General features: G+C 40.1%; 1 protein-coding gene across 1 annotated transcript in view; it reads right to left on the bottom strand.

Moving 5' to 3' along the window:
• Positions 1 to 11,989, bottom strand: part of IYD (iodotyrosine deiodinase) — a 19,767-nt gene extending 7,778 nt beyond the window's left edge. Inside the window, exons 1-3 of the mRNA XM_009281403.1 lie at positions 11,809 to 11,989; positions 2,818 to 3,012; positions 662 to 821 (exon numbers count right to left, since the gene is read on the bottom strand). Coding sequence (XP_009279678.1) covers positions 662 to 821; positions 2,818 to 3,012; positions 11,809 to 11,989 — 536 coding nt within the window. The remainder of the gene's footprint in view (positions 1 to 661; positions 822 to 2,817; positions 3,013 to 11,808) is intronic.
• Positions 11,990 to 13,001: the final 1,012 nt, after the last annotated feature.

The raw sequence follows: 13,001 nt of genomic DNA, 5'->3' as shown, positions 1-13,001 counted from the left end.
AGGGAAGTGGTTGAGTCCCCATCCCTGGAGGTATTTAAAAGACATGTAGATGTGGCGCTTAGGGACGTGGTTTATTGGGCATGGTGGTGTTGGGTTAGCGGTTGGACTCAATGATCTTAGAGGTCTTTTCCAACCTTAATGATTCTATGATTCTTTTGTGTGTATCAGTCAGGTGCTGCACCTCACCTGACCCTTAGAACAAGACAGCCAGAATTAACATATACAGATAATAATTTTTTTTTTTTTTTAGCTCCTGCTGCGTGGGAACTCCGCTTTCCTCAGACAGGAGTTTCTTCTTCTCAGCTGTAAATTAGCAAGAGGACCACAATATAGTGACCCTGGCAACTCTGTCTGGGACAGTCTCTGACCCCACCTTCCTTCTTATTCTGTGATCAGGAAGTGGGAAATATTTACAGCTGCCCTCCTGAGCAGCACCAGAAAACTGGGGAGAGTTTAAGCAGCAGGGACTTGAAAGAACATTTTTAAAACAAGGTTTTTAAAATTGAGCTGAATATTTTCAGTTTGTTTTTTTTCTTCCTGAAAATAAAGGAAAAAATGCAAAAAAAAAAAAAAGCAGCATGACTAAAACTTCCCAATGAAGTCTTTCCTAGACCGAAACACAGCTCCCTTCAAACCCCTTAGCCAATTGACTTTTTCATACCTCAATCTTTTCAGGTCATTAACCCATCTGTCTCCCATCCTTTTTTTGTAGTTGATTTCTTCTTCTTCTTCTACAATCTCACGAATCTTATGTTTTAAATCTGGATCTTGAACTACCACAAAGGTCCAGGGCTCAGTGTGTGCTCCACTGGGTGAAGTACCTTCATATAAAAACAAGGAAAGATGAAAACCCAGTTGGCACAATGTTGAAGGAGGGTGTGCAGTGAGAGGTATCAGCTCTTCTTTGTGGGCTTTCAGACTGACCAACAGAGCAATAGGAAATCAAGTTGATGAGATGGGAAGAAAAGGACTGAGATAAGTTCTGGCAGATAATCTTTGTTCATTTGTTTCTCGAAGAGTGTGAAGTCCCATTCAATGACAGAGGTTAGTCCTTTCATACAGCCATCTTACAGGAAACAAAAATTGGGGATTTCTAAAAATTCCTTTGTGGTTCTTATGGAGGCGGCAGTATAATGTATACACACAGTAATGTTAATGCAAAGCATTATACCCAAAGCAACACACCATCTGAATATGCAGCCCACTCTGAGACATGGTTTTAGCTGAAGGGCAAAGCTAATGGCTTTCAGGGAAACAAGGCTAAGCGACCACCTGCAGGAATCTGTCGCTGACTGACAAAGATGAGGAGCTGCACAATGCAGACATCTGCCATACAGCATACAAGTTTGAGTTTGTTGTCCCAAAGACGGTTGGTGTATGTAGGTGTGCACATATTAAGTCTGCACTGGCTTATTCAGCCTCGATTATTACACACCAACAACACTGGAGAATATTTTAACTGCCTAGGAGATGAAACCGAGAAGCTGAATAATATTGTTATCTGTACAAGCTCACAGAGAAATAGGTTAAGGAGACTGCTCAGGTCTCTTTAGCTTCTCATACACATTTTAAAAATATTTGAAGGTCTTGAACACATACTGTATTTGCTTATCTAAGCACTGATTTCAGTTTAAGGAACACTGAATAAGCAGCTTGAACTGTCTTTTATGTTAAAATGTGTTTATACCATGAACCTTGCCTCTCCTCAGGTTTGGGTAAGAACTGATGACATTTATGCTTTGCTTTGTTTTCTTTTCCTCCACACAGCCCAAAGCTTTCAGGGTTACTAAGTACTTCATCTGCACTCCAGGCTTGTTCACTTTGCTGCATTTGCCAAAACATGCTCAGTGTTTTAATGACTCCCAGCTAATTAGAGTTTTTAAAGGGAAAACATTGCACATCAATTGCTCAGAATCTCTATATTATTAATCCTGCTAGAGGCTACTGATCTTTTCTCTAAGGCAGCTTGTGAATATTTTCTATACTAACAGCAACTGGTTCATGGAAGAGAAATAATGAAGGTCAAAACCACTCCTGGCTGAAGTCAATATTACTAAAGCAGAGAGGAGATTAGGCCAGGACATTACAGCAATGAAAAAAAAAAGGTAAAAAAAAAAAAGGAAACTTATTTCCTGACACTCAGTCAAATAACCTTGATCAGGGTCCTCAGCATAACTCTCCAGTCATGTACAATAGGGACCTGTCACTAATGCTGAAAGGAATGGAAAAGTTTTTTTGTTCTTGACTGAAACTTTTTTCCCCATAATAAATCCCAACCATTTATGTCAACTGAAATATTTCACATGGCTGGGACGATTTCATCAACTCATTTGGGGGAAAAAAAAAAACAACAACAAACAAAACCCACACATGATAAATATCATCATAATGAATGACATTTTAAAGCATGTGAAGTACACACGGTTTGACATTTTTGAAAGAAAACACCTCAATTTTTCTATTTGAAAGATGTTTCGCTAAACTATACATCAATTTTATTTAAATAACATCTTTTAAAGCTTGAAAATGAAATGTTTTTTTTTCATGCTGTTGAAATGTTTTTTCCCTTTTGGATGCACTACAATACAAAGGAATTGGGAATGCTCCAAACCAGTCCCTGACATATAGTTGTTCGAGCTGAGTAATTTCCAAACAATCAATGGGTGCTCATTCATTATGGCTACAGGTGAATCTAGGAAAACCATAAGCCAAATGCCAATTCCCTTGGCTCTTCCACATCACTTTTACACGGTTGAACAGCAATGCTGATCCTTTTTGTTTTTTTTCTTTCAGACCTTGAACCACTCAGTACTATACCTGCTGTTCTGATGACATTATTGATAACCTCTCTGGGGACCGGCTCATCACTGAGAAACCTGACAGACCGCCTCTTATTAAGAAAGTCGTAAAACATCTGTGACCTTTTAATCATTTCGGCCTCAGGGTAGCGCTCCATGAACAAGGGGACATGGGCAACATTTTCCTCAAGTCCTTGCCACTCTTCATCAACCTCTGCAAGAAAATAGAAGTGGTTAGGGATTTTTTTGCTGGAGAACGCTGTTTATATCTTTGGCATTCACCACCGTAATGCACTTTGGCCTGCATTGGCATACATTGCACTTCTACACCACTGGAAAGGCAAAGTCTGAGGTTCCAGTTGACACAACTCATTGATCCCCAGCTCCAGCTACTGAATAAACACCTTGTTTAAATACCGAGAGGCAGGAGGGTCCTGGCTGGCTGTAGCAAGTGTGATCCACAAAGAAGTTATGGCCTTCCCCACTTCAGTCTGCAAGCCTGCCTGTAAAATGTGGATTACAAGCTGAAACAGCAGTGAAAAGGTGGCCAATCTTTCAGGCCACTTTTCTCAGTAAGTAAATGTGGACGTGTGTTCCTTCCTGAGCAGTCTAATAAGAAAAAAAAAAAAAAAATCAATTAAATTACTGAAGTTAGAGAGGGCTTAACTACCAAGATGTGTAAGATCTCCTCTGAAGAGGAGATTCATAGAATCACAGAACCATATTCTATGATTCTATGTGTAAGATCTCCTCTGAAGAGCTGAATGTCAGCTTCTTCCATATTCATGTTTCATAGCAGAAGCATTACAGGTCTAGGCTTTGCGCAAATGTGACTTTGTGGTTAAGTTCTTTGGTTTCGTGATACTTTCAGCATAAGAGGAAATGGATGACAGGCATCTATACTTAGGATAACAACATATCAAATGTAGGATATTGTGTTTCTTGTCTTTAATTTAAGAACTCAAAATGGTTCCTCATTTCACTGAAATCTGTCTCTCTGGGGTTTTTTTTATACCACAATATGCATCTTCTGTTGTCTCTGAGATCTCCTCTTTCTCCCCTGCATTCCTAGAATCAGCAGGGATAGCATTTTTTGCAACTATGATGTGAAAGTTAAAGGCATTTAAATTTTGCATTTTGACTAGTCAATAGTATTGAGCAATCTGCTACAGAGGGCTGATGAGGAAAAAATACTCCAGTTCTTTTTCAGTCACCATTAGGCTATTATTCCAGAATCATAGCAATCTCCAGTGCAAATTCAAACAGCAATTTTTTCTGTTTTAGTAGTATGCAGTTGCCTTAGAGACCAGGCTGATTTTTTGTTCATTTTATAAACAGTGGTGAAATATTCACAAGTGTGGCTCAGTGTGTGCAAGAGGCTACAGTACCTCCAGTTTCATATGTTGAATCTAAACAGAATGAATATGGTCGCCAAACAACATACATTTCATTTTGCATACAAAGAAGTCATGCAGAAAGTTTGTTTTGTTTAACATTTCATGCCTGTGTTAAGCACTCTCAGTCACAGTCTGCAAGGACCTGGCTCCGTGGTAATGGGAAGCAGTGACCCATTGTAAAAATTATTTTTGTGGGCATCTTGCACGCTCAAACTGAAAAAAGGAAGAGGATGCCCTTCCTAGTGTTCCCTTTGTCGTTTACGCTTAGTAGATTATTTACTCTTCAATAGCAACCAGCTGACTAGGACTTGCCCTTTGCTAGGATTCTGGTGATCTCCTCTTTCAGAAACTTTCACACCCCCTTTTTTGCTGTTCCTCCTCCACTCTCAGTGAAGGGAATACCACAGGGTTAAAAGGCTATGTTTACACTAGCAAGTAGCGTGGTGCAATAAGATGTTGAGAGGAAGAGCCTCCGCTGGGGACCCAGTGTTCAACATCCTACATGTTTTAGGGTGGTAGGGTAGCTGGGGAGGGGAGGCAGGGAGACGGTTAGAGCTCTGCGTCCTTCCCACCTCTTCCACGCTATGCATGGTACCATAGGATGCCATTTTCAAGGACCACTATGTTAAGCTGGTAAAAGCCAATATGCAACCGCTCCTTGAAGATTCACAGGGAATGCAGTTGTGGAGTAGTTTGCAGGATGCATAGCTCTGCCTTTTGCATCTCTGCCTGGTGGTTTTGAAGAAGGTGTAACCCTCAGCCCAGGGGGTAGGGCCCATGTAATCAGAGGCACAGTGACCTTAGTTCAGTTTTACTGGGACAATTGCTGTGAAGATGTGAGAAAAGACATGCGCTAAAGCCATGATGGTCTAACCTTGGCTCCTAAGCAAATCCAAGCCCTGCTTGGTCATCTCTTTTTCTAGTATTATTACAAAGCTATCAACCATCATTTTGAGTTAGACATACCGAGACTAGTCTATAAAATACTGAAGATCTTTACAAAGGAGGTTTGTCAAATGGGAGCAAAGGCTGGAGGAAATTTGTGTAATCTCTGTACCTGGTTTTGAAACACAAGGAGAGGAAAGTCAGGTAGGTGATAAACCGTCAATACATACTTGAATGTTGAAGGACAGAAGGATGAAGAGCAAGATTAAATTACTTATATGGATGAGGACAGTAGTCAGAGAGCTGACTCAGATGATGTACTTAATCCAAAGAGTTGGATCCAATGTTGCTTGTGGCCAGTTGAGTGCAGAGGCCTAGACAGCAAACTGGAAGAGCTATCAGTGCCTGTACAGAGCATGAAACAAAACGTGACAGGGAGGGAAGAATGAAGGTGCAATAACAACAGCAGTACCTGCTTTGACTTGTCCAGGAAGCATATCAATAAAAAAATAGGTAATAATTGATGTTGTGGTAGATTGTAAAGAAATAAAAAAGTAGCATGTCTAAAAAGGGGGGGGTTTTGAGATGCACTGTCTTCTGGGAAAGTGTGAAGCCTACAAGGGCCCCCAAGGTCACATCTAGATCAGGACACATCTTTAAAAGAGAGTCATATTGCCTCAACCACATCATTGTTATAAGTACATGGCAGAAGCATAGTTTTCCAGGTATAGAACAGAGAAGAAATATTATGATAATACTAGAAACCAGGCTTCCCAGCTGAAGCATCCAATACCTTAATAAAATGACCTGTTCTTCTCTCATGCAGTGACTCTCTTAGCTTTGGTTTCAGTGAGAGGGGAGGACATTATAAAAAAAAAAAAAGTACCCCTAAACTGAGATTATCAGTTCATTCAATTTAATTGACTAAATGAAAGGGTAAGGAAAAGTAGGTCTATAACTGTGGATCTCAATTTTTAAGGGAACAAACTCAGGGAAAATAAGGGATTAAGAAAAATTAAGTTGGAGAACTCAGATTGAAGAATTCAGGGATCAGGAAGCAGAGAGATTTGGCATTTCTTTCAATCAGAGATATAAAAATAATCTTAGATGTAATTGGTTGAATAAACATCTCAATTAAATGATCTATAGGCAACTAGGAATGGAAGAAAAGGATTAGTTAGCACAGATACTTGGGCCTTGTAAGTCAGAAAGTATAAAACTTGCAGCATTACCTAAAGCCAAGCTGTGTTAAATTTTGCGAGGGTCGCTTGCTTGTTTGGTTGGGGTTTTCTTCCGTGTAAGTAGAAGAGAAGAAAAGAAGTGAAGCTGCTGTGTGGTCTGGATGGTTCAACTTAATAACAACATAGTGAAACAAGAAATGTACTTTCAAAGATGTTGAACATGGGACAAAGATGAGGTGACTGGTGAGAATGAAAGTATGAGCATCAGCATATCTGACCTTAAGTTTTGTAAGCAAAACTTAAAAACCTTAATGCACTCAAAATGGAAATACTGGCTGAGGTTGAAGAACCACCCAGAAGTGAAAGAACTGACACACGAAACCAAAACTCTCCTGGCAATTTTTTTTTTAATAATAAATTCATCTATTATTTATTCTCTTCCACCATATGTCTACCATTCATTCTTAGCAGTTAACATTATCCATATGCTAAGCTAAAATCATTATCAGCACCATCTGTTTAGTGCATGCTCTCTATCTCTTTAATTGGTGTGTTTGGACATACTCCTGTTTGTACAGTCACGTTATACAATACTACAAATGTCTTGTTTATGTCTCTGTGTATTCCATCATTTGATGGACAACAGATATCCTGCTAGTCAGTCTATTATCTTGTTAGCCACATTCTCAAGATTGCCATCAATTCTGTTGTACATTTGCAATAGTCATCAGGTTTCCTCCTTTTTAAGCAAATCTGAAATGGTTTTGGTTCAGATATTCCAAGAAATCTCATTTTAAAAATACTATTTCTCTAACTCTATCAGAAATTCCTCTCTGGATACATTTTAGGATGATGTTTATGTTCTTCCCAGCAGTTCATATAGGAGGTTATAATCAGCCTACAAATCATATAATAAATTTTGCCTCAGTTTGTAGCAAAAATTCTTACCATGAGTTCCTAATAACATAAACTCACATTGAGAACGATGACTTGTCATTTTATTTCCGTTAGCCACTTATTTTACCTACACTGACACTTCCCTGTGTTGTTGGCTCCCAGTTGTATGTCATCAAGAAATTTCACTTGTACACTCCTTGGTTTTACACAAAGAACACTAGATAATATTAACAATTGGTCCTGAGACTGATCCTTGAGAAACCTCACTCGTAACCTCAGTCTAGACCAATGCATTTGCTTTCCAAATCAGCTCTTTCAGTTTCTTCTCTAAGGAATTGCTTCCTAAGCATAGAATTCCTCTCCAATTCTCTTTTCCAGTATAAAGCCACAATTAATAGGAAAACAATTAAATGTATATAAAGAAAGGTTTCAGATCTTTGGACTTAATATGCTGGGCAACTGTCCCTGTGGTTTTTTGTTTGATAAATGGCAGACTGCTACATAATCTGCCACTACAGGAATCCCAGTAGTGAATCCAATCCTGAACTGAGTGTGTGGCTAATAGGGAACTAAAAGAGATGGAGTGCCTTACTAGTGGGTTATAAATAGTGGTTAGCAGGCTGATCCTGGAAACCTCAAGAGTTGGTCAGGGATCTTAAGCAAAAGAAGTATCAAGTGGAAGAGGCAGACCCCGGAAGAAAGAAGCCAGCATCAAAATATTGTAAAAAAAATTACCTCAAACTGGAATATAGCTGCAGAAGGTTTCTTAAGTTCTTCAGGGGAATGGTGTGGTTGTTTGATAAAGAGAAGATTTGCTGGTTTACCTAGTAAAAGGAAAGCTGAGAGGTAATCTGACTGCTGTCTGGAAACCACAGGAGGGTATACTTCAGGGCTGGAAAAGTATCCTTTAAACTAATAAGAGAATAGAACAGGAAAAATGGGTATAGAGTAGTATTAAGTAAGTTTCAGCAGGCAGGCAGAGGAGGATTTTTAACCCATAGCACGAAGTTCTGGAATAGCCTTCCAGCAAGGTTAAAGAAACGGGGTCAAAAAAGACCAGTTTTCATGTTCATTCAGCTGATGACAAAGGCTGGAGGTGTCTGCAGCAGCAGGGAGATAAACACAATGATGCACCAAGCCCTGCGTTCCTAAATGACACAAAGCATGAACTGTCATTGAATTGGAAAATTAAACTGCTACTGCCTCATTCATGTCATTAGTATTATTAAAAGATACGGGAAGTCTTTGAACTTGGGGAGAGGAGAAATACTTCTAAGTGGGAGAGGTCTGTTATAAGAAGTATCACAAGCAATGAGCGGTGCATTTTCAGAAGAGATGGAACATTTGGGCCTTTGTACATTGCTTTGTAGTCCTTAAGTAGAGTACATCACCAAAGTCCCAACAATTAAATATGTAGTAATAAAATGCCTTTGCTATTAATCCGTGCAACTAATCCCCAGAGTAACAAGGGTACAAATAAAATTCAACCTCATCCTCCCCACCGCTGTAAACTGGGTCTGTATTCACCTTATCCATCAATTAATTGTATTGATCTGAATATATAACCAAGAAAGTGACCGATATATACTAAGCTCCCTGGGCTAAAGACTGAACAGTCCAGATCTAATTGCGTAAACCCGAAGCAGTGGGAGACGAGGTACCACCACTTCGGGATCAGATACCCACCACTAGAAGAGACCCCTGTGACTCATCGTTCAAGACGAGGCTGAAGAAACATCTTTTTCATCTGTATCCAATTGGTAATGACACATGGCCTAATGCAAGGCACGGCCAGATATACACACATACAGACCATTCTTCTTGTGCTGTGGATTGGCAATCTCCCGTTCTGGATCTCATAAATGAAAGAAAAAGTTACAGGACAGATGGGTATGCAAACAAATCTGAAGTATTGCCAGCTAAGGCATTAAACAAATGATCCAAGTGAATGCTTTCCACTTAACCACAAAATGGGGTTTCTGGCTGCTCTGAGAAACGTCCTTCTCTTCAGCTGCCGAAAGCATAACACAGACAAGCTCAGGAGCACTTGGCCCTCCCCCTTCTGCCCTTCACTGCCAATAAGTGACTCTACTGAGTCTGTCCAAGCCGTTCAGCTAATTACGCCTCATGCTTTGCTGCTCAAAGGTATGCCTCTCTCGGGGAAACATCCCTGGCAGTGCCACCTGAGGGAAGGTTCGCAGGGCTGATGACGCCCGAGCAAGTTCAGTGCTTTGCTTACAGACCGCTTCACTCTCTTGACTAAGCGCCCTCACTTTGGTCGTGGCCAGGTATCGAAAGACTTGGTCTTCAGCTGCCTCTTCCTGTTAGGGGGCTGTTCAAAATTCAGCTTGTTCACCTACGGCAGCCCTAGATTCTAGCCTTAAAAATGCTTCATTCTCACCTAACTCAAATTCTCGATTCTCTTCAGAGGAACTTTGTCTTTAAACACAAGCCAGCTTGAGACATTTAAGTAGAAATGAGCTTTTCTGATAAAGTAAGATACATTACTAAAGTAGTAGAATTTGCACAGCAGGTAAAATATTCTCTACTATTAAGAAAATCTCTGTTTACATCTAAGTTTCCATTTCAGCATCTAGTGCAGTCAGTGAAAATTTTAACACTGACAACAAGGTGAATACGTTTTGGTTCTCAGTTACAGCATTAGCAGAGTAGCAGATCCTTACCAAGGTGGCCATATTCTCGTCTCCCTCAGGCTAGGCTTTCCCTTGCTGAAGAAAAACTTCCTCACGCACGATGCAATCATTTTAATTTTTCTGGAGATAAAAGACATGCCTGTTTTGCGAAGATGTTGGTTTTGAACCACACAGCATTTATTTGTTGTTAAAAGCAACACAGCAAGAAAGCCTAATTTAATGTTGGATTACATGGTACGTCGAGAGAGGTTTTCTTTAAAAATAAATAAATCTCCTTTTAGCAACAGCACAAACGAGTATCTGCCAATTTTTTGTAAGCAATTTAAAACTAGTACAGTTTTGAATTTAGCACCTGAATAAAAGGGAAAACAACTAAGACATAAAAGAATAACATTTTATATATGGAGCTGTGGCAGTGAGGCTCCTTGTTAAGAGCTAATAGGTTTGTTTATTTAGAGGATCTAAATTTTTAAACTGATAAAAACAGCTGTAGTCAAAGATGTCACTCATAATTCATAGATTATCAGTTGAACAACCCATGAGAATTTTAATTTGCAGCAATTTAACTGAACTACTAAACCATTAGTGACAAAGGAAATAAGGGATAATTTTATACAGAATTTTTCACTGTACAAAGGAGGGTGCAACATATGAACTAACTTTTAAAGAAATTTTGTGTATTTGGGAAATAGTCAATATGGTTTAAAAGGTTACAATTATCAACTATTTCTGGAAACTAATACACAACACTAACTCAAACTACACTGAACACTGAGAAATAAAGAGAAATAATCGTTCTTAGAAAAAGGTATACGTGCAGAAAAACAATATAAAGTTTCAAGACTCCTAGAAGTGGACTCAGACAATGTGTCATTATGGGAAAAAACACACACAAAAAGCCTTTGAAACCAGCTTGGGTAAAAAAGGCTGTATTAACTGCAAGTTTAAAAGCTTCATAGGAACAGAGCTCTGTAGATTTTTATTTCACAAGGAAATGAAGGGAGCTTATGGAGGATAGTCAGGAAGCAAAGAGAAGGAAAGGTGCATTTTGTGCTCAGACCTCTGTCCAAGCTGTGCGTCAGAAATCACTACTGAAAAAAAAAAGAGGGGGGGCGTTCTGTACAGGTTCAAATATGCAGTTGAGTGAACAGAGATTAGCACCATCACCACATTTTGTTCTTAAATATTTGATCAACATACCTCCCAAATGATGCCAGTGCTAATCCAGCTAAAGCTTTCACGGACATTCACAGAAGTCACAAACGGAGGACTTTTGTAATAACTGTAATAAACCTATTTCCAACTTTTCTGGGGGTGTTGAGATCAAACATGTAGCACTGGACAGTAAAGTGGGATGAGATGTCTACAAAATCAGCTTGCACAGATAGAAACTCTCTGCTTGGGTCTTCCCTTTGCTCACACTAATGAGGCCTGGGAAGAGGCTGGGGGGACTTCAGCAGCATCTCTCTTTCTTTTCCTACATTCCCCACAGAGTCCCTCACAGGTCTGAGATCCGCTGGGCAGAGGGGCAGACAGTGGTCTTTGAAAATGCATTTTCTTTTTGCACTCTGACCTGTGGGATCTGGAGGAAATAGAGATTTACACCAACCCTTTGCTCACACTAATGAGGCCTGGGAAGAGGCTGGGGGGACTTCAGCAGCATCTCTCTTTCTTTTCCTACATTCCCCACAGAGTCCCTCACAGGTCTGAGATCCGCTGGGCAGAGGGGCAGACAGTGGTCTTTGAAAATGCATTTTCTTTTTGCACTCTGACCTGTGGGATCTGGAGGAAAGAGAGATTTACACCAAGAGTGACATGAGTGACATGACATCAGGACAGCTTCCTTCCACAGAGCAGACAAGCTCAGGGCACAGCAGCAGTAGCACTATGCCTTTCCATCACTGTCGAGAAGCCAAGAAGGTTGCATCTTCTTTATTCGTATCAGCAGATCAAATTCAAACAACAAAACTGCTCAGATAGATAAGATTTTTCTTACCTTCTTCCTCTAAGTGGTGGTCAGTGCCATCTTTTAAATCTTCATCCACCCATGGGTGAGATAGAGGCTTGCTTTTAGTCTCACATTTTTCCTTCTCTCCATTAGTCTTCTTCAGTATTACCCCAATCAAAACACATATAATGGCTATAAAGACTGGGGTTAGGGAAGAAAAGAGTGCCATGACTGTGGAAACGTGGAGCCTTCCTTCCAAGTTCAATAGTTTCTCCCGAAAAGGAGAGGATGAAATGGGAAGAGCAGAATGGTAGTAAGCAGAAAGGGGTGGACCCAAGGTTCAGTCCTCGACCCTATCCTGCTTCTACTTTTCAGCCACCACCCCCACAATCTCATCTATGATGTGCTTCTGCTGTTAAGCAGACACAGATTTATATATTTTCTGGAACTGCTTATAAGCAGCCAGCAGAGGCACTGACCATATACAAACGCATAAATGTCGTCAAGTGCAAAATAAAAAAAAAAAATCTTCCAAAACTCCAGGCTAAGGCAAAACACTTCTCCCCCTTATTTTTATCATTATGGTGATCACAGTAATCTTGCTTGTAACAATGATTATGAGAGAGCGCCAAGTAGGAATGTGACTTTTAAAAACTGATGGCATCTCTTCATTGTTTAACTAATAAAATTAGTCATATTGCACGTATCCCAGGAAATCAGAATATCACTGATTGAATACCAGCTTGCAGTGCCACCCTTGGCTATGTAAACAGGTCAATAAAACAGATAAGTGAAGTGGCAGCATTACTTCCACATGAAGCATGAATGAGATGATTCACAGAACCCGGTATTCATCATGGATGTTCTGGCGGAAGAAAAAAGAATTCAGGGAATCAAAATAAGAAATATTTGTGGGCTGAAAATATATGCTGCAGTGAATTTTAAAACTGTGATTCAGCTACCTTGTCAAAGGAAAGTTTAAAAAGCGACAGGATCCTGGTCTAATCCAAGAATGGTCAATGTCTAACTGCTTAACCCATTTTTTTTACCTCAGCCAGCTGCTTGGGAACTGAATCAACACAGCAGCACTGAATCGATGTCTTTATCTGGGACTGTTGGGACATACTGGATAATGAAATGCCAGATGGCAGTAGGTGCTGAGGGGTGTGCTGGAGAGCGGGGTACAGGGGTACTGACTGCATCCAGTCACCAGCACCCATCAGCCCTTTTCAGCACCGGCC

The sequence above is a fragment of the Aptenodytes forsteri genome, unplaced genomic scaffold (assembly GCF_000699145.1).
Source record: "Aptenodytes forsteri isolate BGI_AS27 unplaced genomic scaffold, ASM69914v1 Scaffold82, whole genome shotgun sequence".
NCBI lineage: Eukaryota > Metazoa > Chordata > Aves > Sphenisciformes > Spheniscidae > Aptenodytes > Aptenodytes forsteri.
The sequence above is the reverse complement of the archived record's forward strand: the minus strand, read 5'-3'. Positions and strand labels throughout refer to the sequence as shown.